This window comes from Notechis scutatus, unplaced genomic scaffold, assembly GCF_049901735.1.
Source record: "Notechis scutatus isolate UNSWTSFEM ecotype Mainland unplaced genomic scaffold, rNotScu1.2 NSCUSCF32, whole genome shotgun sequence".
Lineage (NCBI taxonomy): Eukaryota > Metazoa > Chordata > Lepidosauria > Squamata > Elapidae > Notechis > Notechis scutatus.
The window spans coordinates 122,301-139,535 of record NW_028263155.1 but is presented as its reverse complement, the minus strand read 5'-3'; the positions used below and the strand labels follow the sequence as shown (position 1 = coordinate 139,535).

Below are 17,235 nucleotides of genomic sequence, written 5' to 3'. Positions count from 1 at the left end.
ATATAGATTAGATATAGGTAGATTAGATATAGATATATAAATTAGATATATAGATATAGATTAGTTATAGATAGATATAGATATATAGATTAGATACATATAGATTAGATATATATAGATCAGATATATAAATATACATATACGCCCTCTGCCAATTGGGGAGGAGACCATCCAAAGGATGGGGAGGGTGGAGGTGGAGGGCACAGAGATGGGGACCCCCCCCCCCCACCTTCAAGAAGGGATTGGCCTCCCGATCTGGGTCAGCAACGGCGCTCGGGGGCGGAGGGTTGGACTAGATGACCTCCAGGCTCCCTTCCAACTCGGGTTAAAACTCTTTATCTGCCCTGAGTGGGGTGGGGGGTGCAGGAGGGGAGCTGGGGGGGGACACAAGAGGGGAGGGAGAAGGGGCTCTCCAGAGGCTGTCTAGACGCTCCCCTCACAGCGTCTCTCCTTACCGCGCCGTCGCCGGGCCGTCAGGACGGGCTCGGCGGGGCTCCCGGCCAAGCGGTCCCGGCGTCGGAGCCGGCTGCCCAGCTGTCTCCAGAACCCGCCTCCGAGCTCCTCCGCCTCGCTCGGCCCCGCGTCGGCCTCGCTCCGGCTCCGGCGCCGGGTAGGCCTCGCAAACAAGGCGGCGTCTGCGCCTGCGCCGGGAAAATGGCGGGCCCGGCCGCTGAAGCTTTTGCGGAGGCCGCTGAGGCGACGGCCGGCCGCCGCCCCGTCGAAGAGCTTCTTCCCTCCGTCGCGGGCGGCTACCCCACAGCGAGGCCCCCCGGAGAAGCCGCCGCCGCCGCCGCCGCCGGCCGGTCCTCCTCCTCCTCCTCCGCCTCCTCCCGCCCTGTCGGGCCGCCTAGCCGACCGCCAACCCAGCAGCAACTCCAACCAGCCGGGCCTGGGCCTGTCGGGCCTTGCTTCCGGCGAAGCCAAGCCGGGCGTAGGAGCCAAGCGGAGCCCGTTGCCCGGAACGCAGAGGCTCCTCGGCCTCCTCTTCTGCCGCTCGGCCGCCTCCAGGGCCGCCTCGACGGCCGTCGGGACGCCGGGCAGGTCCAAGGAGGCGCAGAGGAGGCTCCGGGCCCGGCGGGGGGGGCCCCCGACCGGCGGGGGGCTCCCGGGACGGAGGGGAGCCCTCCGCCATGAGCCGCCGACGGGACCCGCGAGGCCAAGGCTTCCCCCACCCGCCCCCCGCGCCCGGGCCTGCCCGGGCCTCGCCCTGCCACAGCGCCCGCGCCCCGCCGACATGCCCCGACTTGGCCCCGCGGGCGCGGCGGCGGCGCGGCGCCGCCCTGGAAAGCCCGGCGCGGATCCTCCTGCCCCATCCAGAGTTAGATTGAGGGAGGGGTTGGACTAGATGACCTCCCAGGGTCCCCTTGCAACTCCACCATCCTGTAAGGGTCTCCGATGTGAGCAGGGGTTGGACTAGATGACCTCCTAGGGTCCCTTTCCAACTCCACCATCCTGTAAAGGTCTCCTGTTTGAGCAGGGGGGTTGGACTAGATGATCTCCCAGGGTCCCCTTCCATCTCCACCCTCCTGTTAGGGTCTCCTGTTTGAGCAGGGGGTTGGACTAGATGACCTCCCAGGGTGCCCTTCCCACTTCACCACCCTGTCAGGGTCTCCTGTTTGAGCAGGGGTTGGACTAGATGACCTCCTGGGTCCCTTCCAACTCGGTTCCTCTCTCTACGGATCCGGAGTTTGATTGAGGGGAGGGGTTGGACTAGATAGCCTCCTGGCTCCCTTCCGACTCTTATCACTCTATGATATTGCTGCTTGATGAGTGGGTTGGACTAGATGACCTCCTGGGTCCCTTCAGACTCACTATGATATTGCTGCTTGAGGAGGGGTGGGACTGATGACCTCCGGGGTCCCTTCTGACTATCACTCTATGATATTGCTGCTAGATGACCTCTGGGGTTCCTTCCAACTCGCTTCCTCTCTCTAAGGATCTGGAGTTAGATTGGGGGAGAGGGTTGGACTAGATGACCTCCCAGGGTCCCCTTCCAACTCCACCATCCTGTAAGGCTCTCCAATTTGAGCAGGGGTTGGACTAGATGGCCTCCTGGGTCCCTTCCAACTCAGTCCCTCTCTCTAAGGATCCAGAGTTAGATTGGGGGAGGGGTTGGACTAGATGGCCTCCTAGGGTCCCCTTCCATCTCCACCCTCCTGTCAGGGTCTCTGATTTGAGCAGGGGTTGGACTAGATGACCTCCCAGGGTCCCCTTCCAACTCCACCACCCTGTCAGGGTCTCCAATTTGAGCAGGGGTTGGACTAGATGACCTCCCAGGGTCCCTTCCATCTCTACCATCCTGTCAGGGTCTCCGATTTGAGCAGGGGGTTGGAGTAGATGACCTCCTGGGTCCCTTCCAACTCGGTTCCTCTCTCTACGGATCCGGAGTTAGATTGAGGGGAGGGTTGGACTAGATGACCTCCCAGGGTCCCTTCCAACTCCACCATCCTGTAAGGGTCTCCTATTTGAGCAGGGGTTGGACTAGATGGCCTCCTTAGTCCCTTCCAACTCGCTCCCTCTCTCTAACCATCCGGAGTTAGATTGAGGGGAGGGGTTGGACTAGATGGCCTCTTGGGTCCCTTCCAACTCGGTTCCTTTTTCTACGGATCCGGAGTTAGATTGAGGGAAGGGGTTGGACTAGATGACCTCCCAGGGTCCCTTCCAACTCCATCATCCTGTAAGGGTCTCCTATTTGAGCAGGGGTTGGACTAGATGACATCCCAGGGTCCCCTTCCATCTCCACCATCCTGTAAGCGTCTCCTATTTGAGCAGGGGGTTGGACTAGATGGCCTCCTTAGTCCCTTCCAACTCGCTCCCTCTCTCTAACCATCCGGAGTTAGATTGAGGGGAGGGGTTGGACTAGATGGCCTCTTGGGTCCCTTCCAACTCGGTTCCTTTTTCTACGGATCCGGAGTTAGATTGAGGGAGGGGTTGGACTAGATGACCTCCCAGGGTCCCTTCCAACTCCATCATCCTGTAAGGGTCTCCTATTTGAGCAGGGGGTTGGACTAGATGACATCCCAGGGTCCCCTTCCATCTCCACCATCCTGTAAGCGTCTCCCTATTTGAGCAGGGGGTTGGACTAGATGGCCTCCTTAGTCCCTTCCAACTCGCTCCCTCTCTCTAACCACCCAGAGTTAGATTGAGGGCAGGGGTTGGACTAGATGACCTCCTGGATCCCTTCCAACTCGCTTCCTCTCTCTAAGGATCCGGAGTTAGATTGGGGGAGGGGTTGGACTAGATGACCTCCTGGATCCCTTCCAACTCGCTTCCTCTCTAAGGATCCGGAGTTAGATTGAGGAGAGGGGTTGGACTAGATGACCTCCCAGGGTCCCTTCCAACTCCACATCCTGTCAGGGTCTCCGATTTGAGCAGGGGGTTGGAGTAGATGGCCTCCCAGTGTCCCCTTCCATCTCCCCATCCTGTAAGGGTCTCCGATATGAGCAGGGGTTGGAGTAGATGGCCTCCCAGGGTCTCTTCCATCTCCACCATCCTGTCAGGGTCTCCGATTTGAGCAGGGGGTTGGAGTAGATGGCCTCCCAGGGTCCCCTTCCATCTCCCCCATCTTGTAAGGGTCTCCGATTTGAGCAGGGGGTTGGAGTAGATGGCCTCCCAGTGTCCCCTTCCATCTCCCCCATCTTGTAAGGGTCTCCATTTGAGCAGGGGTTGGGCTAGATGACCTCCTTGGTCCCTTCCATCTCCACCATCCTGTAAGGGTCTCCGATTTGAGCAGGGGTTGGGCTAGATGGCCTCCAGGGTCCCCTTCCATCTCCCCCATCCTGTAAGGGTCTCCGATATGAGCAGGGGTTGGGTAGATGGCCTCCCAGGGTCCCCTTCCATCTCCCCCATCCTGTAAGGGTCTACGATTTGAGCAGGGGGTTGGACTAGATGGCCTCCCAGGGTCTCTTCCATCTCCACCATCCTGTCAGGGTCTCCTGTTTGAACAGGGGGTTGGAGTAGATGGCCTCCCAGGGTCCCCTTCCATCGCCACCATTGTGTAAGGGTCTCCTGTTTGAGCAGGGGTTGGACTAGATGACCTCCCAGGGTCCCTTCCATCGTGTAAGGGTCTCCGATTTGAGCAGGGGTTGGGCTAGATGACCTCCTTGGTCCCTTCCATCTCCCCCATCCTGTAAGGGTCTCCGATTTGAGCAGGGGGTTGGGCTAGCTGGCCTCCTGGGTCCCTTCCAACTCGCTCCCTCTCTAACCATCCGGAGTTAGATTGACGGGAGGGGGTTGGACTAGATGACCTCCTGGGTCCCTTCCAACTCAGTTCCTCTCTGTAACCATCCGGAGTTAGATTGAGGGGAGGGGGTTGGACTAGATGACTTCTGGGGTCCCTTCCGACTCTGTCATTATATGGTTGTGTGGGTCTTGTGCTTGAGTAAAGGGTTGGATTAGATGACCTCCGGGGTCCCTTCTGACTCTCTCACTCTGGTTTTGCTGCTTGAGGAGGGGTTGGACTAGATGACCTCCGGGGTCCCTTCTGACTATCACTCTATGATATTACTGCTTGAGGAAGGGGTTGGACTAGATGACCTCCTGGGTCCCTTCTGACTCTGTCACTCTATGATATTGCTTGCTTGAGGAGGGGTTGGACTAGATGACCTCCGGGGTCCCTTCTGACTATCACTATGATATTGCTGCTTGAGCAGGGGTTGGACTAGATGACCTCCGGGGTCCCTTCTGACTATCACTCTATGATATTACTGCTTGAGGAGGGGGTTGGACTAGATGACCTCCTGGGTCCCTTCTGACTGTCACTCTGATATTGCTTGCTTGAGGAGGGGTTGGACTAGATGACCTCCAGGGTCCCTTCTGACTCTGTCACTATGATATTGCTGCTTGAGCAGGGGTTGGACTAGATGACCTCCAGGGTCCCTTCTGACTCTGTCACTCTATGATATTGCTTGCTTGAGCAGGGGTTGGACTAGATGACCAGCTGGGCCCCTTCCCACTCGAGAGACCCTTCCCACAATCTCCCAGTTAGAAGGGACCCCAGAGGTCATCTAGTCATCCAAGTCCCCGCTCTAGAAGGAGAGAGGGGGGGATCCCCAGAGAGCCTCCAAACGGATCCCTCCTCCCGGAGAGAGAGACTTCCTACCCCAAAGGAGCTCCCCCCTCCCTTCGCCGGAAATGCCAGCAGAGTGCAGAGTGGGGCTATGGCCACCGGAGGGCAGCAGAGACCAGCCATAGAGGCACTGGGTTAGAGAGGAAAGAGGGCAGCAGCTCCAGGCAGCCGATTCCCAAGTTTTTTTTTTTTTTTTTAAAACACAGTTAAACCCTTTCTAAAAAAAAATTCCTATTTTTAAAAAAATGTTCCATTAAATTAAGTTGGGTGAAAGCCAATTCAATTTCATTCAGTTGCATGAAGTTAAATTCAGTTGAATTAAAATGGAGTTGGAAGGGACCTGGGAGGTCATCTAGTCCAACCCCCACCCCCGCTGGAGCAGGAGACCCTGGCAGAAATATAGAATAGTGGAAGGGACCTTGGGAGGTCATCTAGTCCAGTACATTACATTAAATTGAGTTGGGTTAAATTAAATTAAGTTGACTTGAGTTGGGTTAAATTAAATTAAGTTGACATGAGTTGGGTTACATTATGCTGAGTTGAGTTAAATTAAATTTAAGTTAAATTGACTTGAGTTGGGTTAAATTAAGTTGAGTTGAGTAAAATTAAATTGAGTTGAGTTGGATTAAATTAAGTTGAGTTGAGTTAAATTGAGTTGAGTTCAGTTAAATTACATTAAGTTAAATTGACTTGAGTTGAGTTGGGTTAAATTGAGTTGAGTTAAATTGAGTTGGGTTGAATTAAGTTGAGTTGAGTTAAATTAAGTTAAATTGACTTGAGTTGAGTTGGGTTACATTAAGTTGAGTTAAATTACATTAAGTTAAATGACTTGACTTGAGTTGAGTTAAATTGAGTTGAGTTAAATTAAATTGACTTGAGTTGGATTAAATTGACTTGAGTTGGGTTAAATTAAATTAAGTGAAATTGACTTGAGTTGAGTTGGGTTACATTAAGTTGAGTTAAACTAAATTAAATTGAGTTGAGTTGGGTTAAATTAAGTTGAGTTGAGTTAAATTAAATTGACTTGAGTTGGATTAAATTGACTTGAGTTGGGTTAAATTAAATTAAGTGAAATTGACTTGGGTTAAATTAAATTAAATCATTGAAGCATATTCATTCGTGTATTCACTGCAGCTAGAATGGGATTTGCACAAGGTTGGAACAGTGAGGAGATTCCGAGGGGAAGAGAAGAAGGTGATTGGAAAACTACTACGCTGTGCAGAACTGAAGAGCTAAACGTTAGAAATCCAAGAGAAGAAGGAACGACGGGAAGATGAGATGATGTGGGATTCATTTTGATCAAGGGCTGGAAAATAAATAGGGAAGAGAGAAACTAAAGAGGACCAGCATAAAAGTGTCAACGCGGGGTAAGAATGACAATGGGAAGAAGATGGGGAACGTTAGAAGAATGAGATGTACGATGTCAGATTAGCAGGTCACTGGCACTCTATGATATTGCGGCTTGAGCAAGGGGTTGGACTGGATGACCTCTGGGGTCCATTCCGACTCTGTCACTCTTATGATATTGCTGCTTGAGGAGGGGGTTGGACTGGATGACCTCCGGGGTCCCTTCTGACTGTCACTCTTATGATATTGCTGCTTGAGGAGGGGGTTGGACTAGATGACTTCTGGGGTCCCTTCCGACTCTATCATTATATGGTTCTGTGAGGGCCTTGTCCTTGAGTAAAGGGTTGGACTAGATGACCTCCAGGGTCTCTTCCGACTGTCACTCTATGATATTGCTGCTTGAGGAGGGGTTGGACTGGATGACCTCCGGGGTCCCTTCTGACTCTCTCACTCTATGATATTGCTGCTTGAGGAGGGGTTGGACTAGATGACCTCCGAGGTCCCTTCTGACTATCACTCTGATATTGCTGCTTGAGGAGGGGGTTGGACTAGATGACCTCCCGGGTCCCTTCCGACTATCACTCTGATATTGCTGCTTGAGCAGGGGTTGGACTGGATGACCTCTGGGGTCCCTTCTGACTATCACTCTGATATTGCTGCTTGAGGAGGGGTTGGACTAGATGACCTCCCGGGTCCCTTCCGACTATCACTCTGATATTGCTGCTTGAGCAGGGGTTGGACTGGATGACCTCCGGGGTCCCTTCCGACTATCACTCTATGATACTTCAGCTTGACGAGGGGATTGGACTGGATGACCTCTGGAGTCCCTTCCAATTCTGTCATTATATGGTTCTGTGAGAGTCTTGTGCTTGAGAAGGGGGTTGGACTAGATGATCTCTAGGGTCCCTTCTGACTCTCTCACTATGATATTGCTGCTTGAGGAGGGGGTTGGACTAGATGACCTCCTGGGTCCCTTCCGACTATCACTCTGATATTGCTGCTTGAGCAGGGGGTTGGACTGGATGACCTCTGGAGTCCCTTCCAATTCTGTCATTATATGGTTCTGTGAGAGTCTTGTGCTTGAGAAGGGGGTTGGACTAGATGATCTCCAGGGTCCCTTCTGACTCTCTCACTATGATATTGCTGCTTGAGCAGGGGGTTAGACTGGATGGCCTCTGGGGTCCCTTCCGACTCTATCATTATATGGTTCTGTGAGGGCCTTGTCCTTGAGTAAAGGGTTGGACTAGATGACCTCCAGGGTCTCTTCCGACTGTCACTCTATGATATTGCTGCTTGAGGAGGGGGTTGGACTGGATGACCTCCGGGGTCCCTTCTGACTATCACTCTATGATATTCTTGCTTGTGCAGGGGGTTGGACTAGATGACCTCCGAGGTCCCTTCTGACTATCACTCTATGATATTGCTGCTTGAGCAGGGGGTTGGACTGGATGACCTCTGAGGTCCCTTCTGATTATCACTCTATGATACTTCTGCTTGAAAGAGGGTTGGACTAGGTGACCTCCAGGGTCCCTTCCGACTCTATCACTCTATGATACTGCTGCTTGAGGAGGGGGTTGGACTGGATGACCTCCGAGGACCCTTCTGACTATCACTCTATGATACTTCTGCTTGAAAGGGGGTTGGACTAGGTGACCTCTGGGGGTCCCTTCCCCACTCTGTGTCATTATATCTGATTTCCCTGACGCCCAGCACCCTCAGCCGGCGGAACTCCTTGCCACCGGACCTTGCGGACTGTCCACCGGTGCAAGAGGTGGGTCCGCCCTGCTCTAGGGGGGTCCAAGCAGGTAGGGTTGGGCTGGAAGACCTCTGGGGGTCCCATTTCCAACTCAGTCCAGCTAGCAGGAGAATGGGGCGCCCCCCAAAGCCATCTCCCGACGGTGAGGAAGGTGTCCCATCGTCCCCTGCTGCAAGGAAGGGAGGGCAGTGGAGGAGGTGGGGGGGGGGGAAGCCCCCAGACAGGAACCTCCTCACCGCAATGCCAAAGAACTTCCTGCCGAAGCCACAAAGTGCTTCCTGTCGGCACCACCGGCGGGTAACAGGTTCTTAAGAGATAATCAGAGTCGGGAGGGACCCCGGAGGTCATCCAGTCCAACCCCCTGCTCAAGCAGGCAATATCATAGAGTGACAGTCGGGAAGGTACCTCGGAGGTCATCCAGTCCAACCCCCTGCCCAAGCAGGCAATATGATAGAGTGGCAGAGTCGGGAGGGACCTCGGAGGTCATCCAGTCCAACCCCCTGCCCAAGCAGCAATATCATAGAGTGGCAGAGTCGGGAGGGACCCCGGAGGTCATCCAGTCCAACCCCTGCTCAAGCAGCAGTATCATAGGTGACAGAGTCAGGAGGGACCCCGGAGGTCATCCAGTCCAACCCCTGCTCAAGCAGCAATATCATGAGTGATAGTTAGAAGGGTCCTGGGAGGTCATCCAGTCCAACCCCTGCCCAAGCAGCAATGTCATAGAGTGGCAGAGTCGAGAGGGACCTCGGAGGTCATCCAGTCTAACCCCTGCCCAAGCAGCAATATCATAGAGTGGCAGAGTCAGGAGGGACCTCGGAGGTCATCTAGTCCCACCCCTGCTTAAGCAGCAATGTCATAGAGTGACAGAGTCGGGAAGGTACCTCGGAGGTCATCCAGTCCAACCCCTGCTCAAGCAGCAATATCATAGAGTGGCAGAGTCGGGAGGGACCTCGGAGGTCATCTAGTCCCACCCCTGCTTAAGCAGCAATGTCATAGAGTGACAGAGTCGGGAGGACCCCGGAGGTCATCCAGTCCAACCCCTGCCCAAGCAGCAATATCATAGAGTGGCAGAGTCGGGAGGGACCTCGGAGGTCATCCAGTCCAACCCCTGCCTAAGCAGCAATATCATAGAGTGGCAGAGTCGGGAGGGACCTCGGAGGTCATCTAGTCCCACCCCTGCTTAAGCAGCAATGTCATAGAGTGACAGAGTCGGGAAGGTACCTCGGAGGTCATCCAGTCCAACCCCTGCCCAAGCAGCAATATCATAGAGTGACAGAGTCGGGAGGGACCCCAGAGGTCATCCAGTCCAACCCCCTGCCCAAGCAGCAATATCATAGAGTGGCAGAGTCGGGAGGGACCTCGGAGGTCATCCAGTCCAACCCCCTGCCCAAGCAGCAATGTCATAGAGTAGCAGAGTCGGGAGGGACTTTGGAGGTCATCTAGTCCAACCCCCTGCTTAAGCAGCAATGTCAGAGTGAGAGAGTCAGAAGGGACCCCGGAAGTCATCCAGTCCAACCCCCTGCCCAAGCAGCAATGTCATAGAGTGGCAGAGTCGGGAGGGACCTCGGAGGTCATCCAGTCCAACCCCCTGCCCAAGCAGCAATGTCATAGAGTGGCAGAGTCGGGAGGGACCTTGGAGGTCATCTAGTCCAACCCCCTGCTTAAGCAGCAATGTCAGAGTGAGAGAGTCAGAAGGGACCCCGGAAGTCATCCAGTCCAACCCCTGCCCAAGCAGCAATGTCATAGAGTGGCAGAGTCGGGAGGGACCTCGGAGGTCATCCAGTCTAACCCCTGCCCAAGCAGCAATATCATAGAGTGGCAGAGTCGGGAGGGACCTTGGAGGTCATCTAGTCCAACCCCTGCTTAAGCAGCAATGTCAGAGTGAGAGAGTCAGAAGGGACCCCGGAAGTCATCCAGTCCAACCCCTGCCCAAGCAGCAATGTCATAGAGTGGCAGAGTCGGGAGGACCTCGGAGGTCATCCAGTCTAACCCCTGCCCAAGCAGCAATATCATAGAGTGAGAGAGTCAGAAGGGACCCCGAAAGTCATCTGGTCCAACCCCCTCCTCAAGCAGCAATATCATAGAGTGATAGTTAGAAGGGTCCTGGGAGGTCATCCAGCCCAACCCCCTGCCCAAGCAGCAATGTCATAGAGTAGCAGAGTCGGGAGGGACCTCGGTGGTCATCTAGTCCAACCCCTGCTTAAGCAGCAATGTCATAGAGTGAGAGAGTCAGAAGGGACCCTGCAGATCATCTAGTCCAACCCCTGCTCAAGCAGCAATGTCATAGAGTGGCAGAGTCGGGAGGGACCTTGGAGGTCATCTAGTCCAACCCCTGCTTAAGCAGCAATGTCACAGAGTGAGAGTCAGAAGGGACCCCGAAAGTCATCTGGTCCAACCCCCTCCTCAAGCAGCAATATCATAGAGTGATAGAGTCGGAAGGGACCCTGCAGATCATCTAGTCCAACCCCCTGCTCAAGCAGCAATGTCATAGAGTGATAGTTAGAAGGGTCCTGGGAGGTCACTTAGTCCAACCCCCTCAAGCAGCAATATCATAGAGTGATAGAGTCGGAAGGGACCCCGGAGGTCATCTAGTCCAACCCTTTACTCAAGCCCAAGACCGTCACAGGACCATAGGACACTCCCCCCCCCCGTCTTCCCCATCAGGCTCCAAAGGGCGGCCCCCCTCTCCCCATTTTGGAATGCTTAGATATCCAGGGGGAAGAGGGGGAGGGCCTGTCACCCACCCACCCCACCCACCCCCGGCCTTGGCGCCTTCGCCTTCTTTTCGCCTTTCTCCCTGCCGCCCCCGCCCACCCGGGAGACGGTTTCTATAGCGACGGCGGCAAAACACCCAGTGGGAAAAGAGGGAGTGTGGCAGGAAGTTCGGTGAACAGTCTCCCCAGAAGAGGGAGGGGGGTTGCTGGAGGAGGAGTGGGGTGGAAGCAGAAGTGGAATCGGCTACTCCAGCAGCTTCGGAGGGAGGGGTTGTCTCCTGGCGGAGCAGGGGGTTGGGCTAGATGACCTCTGAGGTCCCTCCCAACTCTATCACTCTATGATATTGTCTGCTGGAGGAGGGGGTTGGGCTGACAACCTCCGAGGTCCCTTCCGACTCTGTCACTCTATGATATTGTCTGCTGGAGGAGGGGGTTGGACTAGACGACCTCCAGGGTCCCTTCCGGCTCTCTGATATTGCTCCTTGAGGAGGGGGTTGGACTAGACGACTTCTCAGGTCCCTTCCGACGCTACCACTCTATGATATTGTCTGCTGGAGGAGGGGGTTGGCCTAGACAACCTCTGAGGTCCCTTCCAACTCTCTCACTCTATGATATTGCTGCTTGAGGAGGGGGTTGGACTAGACAACCTCTGAGGTCCCTTCCAACTCTCTCACTCTATGATATTGCTCCTTGAGGAGGGCGTTGGACTAGACGACCTCCGGGGTCCCTTCCGACTCTGTCACTCTATGATACTGCTGCTTGAGGGGTTGGACTAGATGACCTCCAAGGTCCCTTTCCAGCTCTGTATATTCTATGACTCTGTAAAGATCTCCTGCTTGAGCAAGGGGGTTGGGCTGGATGACCTCCGAGGTCCCTTCTGACTCTGTTATTACATGATTCTGGGAGGCTCTCCTGTTTGAGCAGGGGGTTGGACTAGATAACCTCTGAGGTCCCTTCCGACTCTATCACTCTATGATATTGCTCCTCGAGGAGGGGGTTGGACTGGACGACCTCCAGGGTCCCTTCCGACCCTGTCACTCTATGATATTGCTCCTTGAGGAGGGGGTTGGACTGGACGACCTCCGGGGTCCCTTCCGACTCTGTCACTCTATGATATTGCTCCTTGAGGAGGGGGTTGGACTAGACGACCTCTGAGGTCCTTTCCCAAATACCATCACCCGTCCTTCTCCGTGGGAAAAGACTGCTCCTCGCTGGCCTCCGTTGCCATCTTGTCCGCATTCTCCATCTTGCCACTCGTGGGTGGGTGGGCTCCTTCCCCAAATAATCCTCCCCCCACGGATCACACCGAGACACCCCCACTCCCTCCCCAAAGCCCCCACGATGGACGCCAGAACCGGAGTGCCGTCCGCCGTCCGCCTCGATCGGAGGGGGGAAATCCAGACGAGCCGCTGCTTCCCACCAGGACATCGAGACGGGAACCAGCCGAGGCTCCGAGATGGCGGAGCCCTTCCCTGTGTGTCCTTCCCCCCACCCCGGCCGTCCCAAATTCAAGGGCTGCTCCGGAGCAGTCCAATCCACCGGGATCGTCCGACACCCCCCATAAAGCCCTCCGCGATTCCCCGTCCGCGAGAACGCCACACACACACACGACGGGGACATCACCCCCCGCAGACGAATGGAAGAGACGAGCGGGCGAACGAAGCGAGGTCTCCCGGTGGGGATGGAGAAGGTTTGGAAGGAGGATACTAGCTTGAGATCTTGCTGTGGTGGTGGCAGCCCACGGCGAAGCCTCCGGGGTTAGGGATGGGGGGTGGGCCATGGTGGTGCCCGAGAGGAACCAAAGCCCACCCAAGGGTGGAGGGAGTCTCGGTCCGATTGGGCTTCTCGACAGGAGCGCCCGCCGTTCAACCCTGACCGAGACGAGACGGTTCCCAGGACGGGAACCAAAATGTCTTAAATTGAAGGATCCGGCTAGGAGGACAAGATTGGATTGGGGGTGGTGAGGAAAAAGGCCACTCCCTCTTTTCCTGCAGGTGGCCCAGAACCCAAAATTGGGAGGGGGAGGACTGCGGACAAACCTTTTGCTCCCGAGCCGCACCTGCGCCCTCGATGCCAACTTCCGAGGATGGCCCAATCGGGCCACGCTGGCTCTTTGCACCCGCTGAAACCTCCCAACCCCTCCCAGGTAGGACCGGGAAAGTCACCAGTGCTCCCCGCCCCGAAATAACAGCTTCCGGTGCTGCTCGCTAGGGGTCCAAAGAACAGAACCACAGAGTCGGAAGGGATCGCGGAGGTCATCTAGTCCAGCCCCCCCTCCCATCCAAGCAGGAGAGACCCTTACAGAAACTCGGAGCTGGAAGGAACCTTAAAGGTCATCTAGTCCAACCCCCCCTCCCCCATCCAAGCAGGAGAGACCCTTACAGAATCTCGGAGCTGGAAGGAACCTTAAAGGTCATCTAGTCCAACCCCGCCACCGCCGCCCAAGCCGAAGACCCTACCCACGCCATTTTTGACCCATTCCTTTCCCTGCACTGACCCCCTCTGCCTCAAGGGAGGGTTGATAGCCCCTGCCCCCTTCCTCCGGAGGGATTCTGAAAGCCCCCTCCTCGCGGACAGCCCCTAACCCTAACCCACAACCGGGAAGAGACGCGGCTGCGTGGCCTCCCTCTGCCTCCTCCCCTTCCACCTGGCAAAATTTAAGGAACACACCCACCCACCCACCCCCGCCGTCCCGAGGAAGGAGACGCAAAGACCTCCGAGAAGCTCAACCGGGGTTTCATCGGCCTGGACCTCGACCGAAGCCAAACAAAACAAGGGAATTCTGGGAGTCAAATTCTCGTCACGGCGGAGAAAACCCTGGGAGTTTTGTTCCGCTGCTCCGGATCGTTCTTCACCCTCCGAACCCGCCCTTCAAGCTGGCCCCCCCCAAACAGCCCAGAAGATCCCACCCACCCCAAGGGGTTCCTTCGGGCAACCGTCTCTTTCACCGCCCCAAACCGGATGCCAACTCCCCCCATTGCGGGATGCCCGCAGCTGAGAGACACCGGAACGAGAACAAAAACGGGAAACGCCGGCGCTTGGGGAGACCAAAGAAACCACGGCGGGCAAACCAGGACCCAAACTCCAACAGCCTTGGGTGCCAACCGGCAGGCGGGCACCTTTTGGGGCATAGGCGTCCAATGGAAGACCCCCTCCCCTCCCAGGTCTGGGGTGGGGGGTCCTCTCTTACAAACCTTATTTTAAAGTCACTCGCCCTCGTGGCGGGGACATATCGCATTGCACCTCGCTCGGTAAGACCCCCCAGAAGGGAGGAATCAAGGAACACGCCATCCTATGTGGTGGATGCGCCCCCGTAGCAAGTAACTCTCTTTTAATCCTACTATATCGTGCGATATTCATGCCGTATCGGGTTTTTTTTTTTTTTTAAAAAAAATCAACGTATAGAACGCGAAGGAGGTGCGTTTGTGGTTGATTTTCGTAGTCCCAATGTGCCCTGAAGATGGCATTTTAATTTGGGGGTACGAGGTGCAAGGACAATAAAGGAAAGGACACTTAATACGGATGAGGAAGTGGATTGAGAAAAGAACTAAATAACAATATAACAAACAAGCATGTTAAAAAAGAAAAACCAGATTAGGCAGAATAGCAGGGAAATAAGACCAAAAAAAACCAACAATATCTAATGCTACATTTAATAGCTAGAATTGTCTTGGTGCAAAACTAGGGGGAAAAAAAATGGTGTTACACCGTCGGACGAAAGTATGATTGGAGTCTACCCAGATGGGATAGGCACCAAGCAGCTTTAGGACAGCTTTTTTGCTCTCTCCTCCTTGTTCCCACAGCAAATAACGCTTTCAGTTTCCAAACAGCCCTCCACTCTCTTCACACCCTGACAGGATGCTAGCCAGATGAAGACCAATGGATGCTGGGAGGCAGAAGCACAATTCCCCCCCCCCTTATTTTCCTCGCCAAAAAACTAAGCCCCACCGCATAGTTTCGGAGCGAAACTACCTGGTGTATCTAGCTAGTAAAGGATAGAGGAGAAACCGCATATTATTTCATTTGGAATGCATGGTGTAATTGGTTCGATAGTAGGCATAAAGATATTACAAGTGGAACAATATATATAAAGGAATATATAGGTAGATTCCTTTATATATATTGTTCCACTGTAATATCTATCTATCTATCTATCTATCTATCTATCTATCTATCTAGATATAGATATAGATAGATATAGATAGATAGATAGATAGATATAGATATTACAGTTATATATTATAATTGGTTCAATAGTAGGCATAAAGATATTACAAGTGGAACAATATATATAAAGGAATATATAGATAGATTCCTTTATATATATTGTTCCACTGTAATATCTATATCTGTATCTGTATATGTAAATGTATATGTATGTATGTAGTATATGTATATGTATGTATGTAGTATACGTATATGTATATGTATATGTATGTATGTATATATATATATAGTTATGTTTTTGCAGGTATTTATATGAATGGTATTTTCTATTAAGCTGTGGGAAAATACCTGAAAAAAACGAAATACCAAACATATAAATCCATCCATCCATCCATACATGTATATATGTATATTCCTGTTACCTAACCAAGCATACCATTTTTCCCAGACCGTATAGTATCCCTTTTCTGGTACATAGGTATATGTATATATAATTAAAATGGATGGAAAGCACATGTATACCGATACCGAAAAGTTGCCAAGAATGAAAAGGGTGTTATAAAAGGAGGAAAATTGTTTTATAAAAATAATATTAAAAGAGAGAGAGAGAGAGAGAGAGAGAGAGAGAGGGAGAGAAAGCTTACGGAAGTGAGGATGCCTAGAAACCTTGGAGGTCAATAAACCAACATGAACTTGTGCGGAAATGAATAAACTTACAATGGACTTGCAAAGAGATGGAAGGAAAAAAAGAATATTAGATGGTCTGGGAAAAATGGTATGTTTGGTTAGATAAGAGGAATAAAAGACAATGCTAAATGTAAATGATGTATATAGGTGTGTATATATATGTGTGTGTGTGTGTATAGACATACACATACACACACACACATATATATATATATAAACACAATACAGAAGCCTGATGATGGCAGATGAGATTCTGCCAAGACGTTGCTACAAATTTAAAAGCACAACTATAATGACGTGGGAAAATATCCGAACAAAGCTGAATACTATATATATATATATATATATATATATATATATATATATGTTTTCTTAAGTTTCATGGGTACTTACATGTATGGTGTTCGGCTTGGTTCGGTATTTTCCCACGTCATTGTAGTTCTTTTAAAGTTGTAGCAACGCTTCAGCGAATCTCATCTGCCATCATCAGGCTTCTGTATTATAATCTCTGTGGTCAGACTTTTACAGAGTATTATATATATATATATATAATATATATGAGTATTATATATATACTTTATATATAATATAAAGTATTATATATATGAGTATTATAAAGTATATATATGAGTAATATAGAGTATATATATGAGTATATATATATATATATATATATATATATATAATACACACACACACACACACATACATACACACATACATACATGTAAATGAATATGGAAAAGTCGATGCCACAACTTACTATGAAAATTGTAAATACGATTTGTTTTTCAAATTGTAAAATTCAATAAAATTTATGTGTATATATATATATGTTTGTGTGTGTAACAAATATGTATGTATGTATGTATGTATGTATGTATGTATATCAATGAATATGGAAATGTCGATGCCACAACTTACTATGAAAATTGTAAATACGATTTGTTTTTCAAATTGTAAAATTCAATAAAATTTATGTGTATATATATATGTTTGTGTGTGTAACAAATATGTATGTATGCATGTATATCAATGAATATGGAAATGTCGATGCCACAACTTACTATGAAAATTGTAAATACAATTTGTTTTTCAAATTGTAAAATTCAATAAGATTTATGTGTATATGTGTATGTGTGTGTATATATATATATGTGTGTGTGTTTGCATATATGTATGTATGTATGTAAATTAATATGGAAATGTCGATGGCACAACTTACTATGAAAATTGTAAATACGATTTGTTTTTCAAATTGTAAAATTTAATATTATTTATGTGTATATGTGTATGTATATATATATGTGTGTGTGTGTTTGTGTGTGTATATATATATGTAAATTAATATGGAAACATCGATGCCACAACTTACTATGAAAATTGGAAATACGATTTGTTTTTCAAATTGTAAAATTCTAATAAAATTTATGTGTATGTGTGTGTGTGTGTGTGTGTGTGTGTGTGTATATATATATATATATATATATATATAT

The 17,235-nt window shown here is 51.1% G+C and overlaps 1 protein-coding gene and 1 long non-coding RNA gene across 3 annotated transcripts in view; one reads left to right on the top strand and one right to left on the bottom strand.

Annotated features, from left to right (window-relative positions):
- The window catches only part of LOC113432571 (arf-GAP with GTPase, ANK repeat and PH domain-containing protein 3-like), a 36,429-nt gene that overhangs the window by 11,705 nt on the left and 7,489 nt on the right, over positions 1 to 17,235 (bottom strand). Inside the window, exon 1 of one of the 2 annotated variants that reach the window (XM_087948909.1) lies at positions 456 to 1,287. The exons of the other annotated variant lie outside the window; for it this stretch is intronic. Within the exon in view, the coding sequence (XP_087805035.1) occupies positions 456 to 1,236 (781 nt within the window). The 5' untranslated portion in view covers positions 1,237 to 1,287. Of the gene's footprint in view, positions 1 to 455; positions 1,288 to 17,235 lie in introns of those variants that run through there. 2 annotated transcript variants of the gene reach the window in all.
- Positions 1,556 to 2,256, top strand: LOC148128505 (uncharacterized). The gene is made up of 3 exons (XR_015746354.1): positions 1,556 to 1,626; positions 1,962 to 2,111; positions 2,182 to 2,256. It is a non-coding gene; the product is annotated as an uncharacterized LOC148128505 (long non-coding RNA).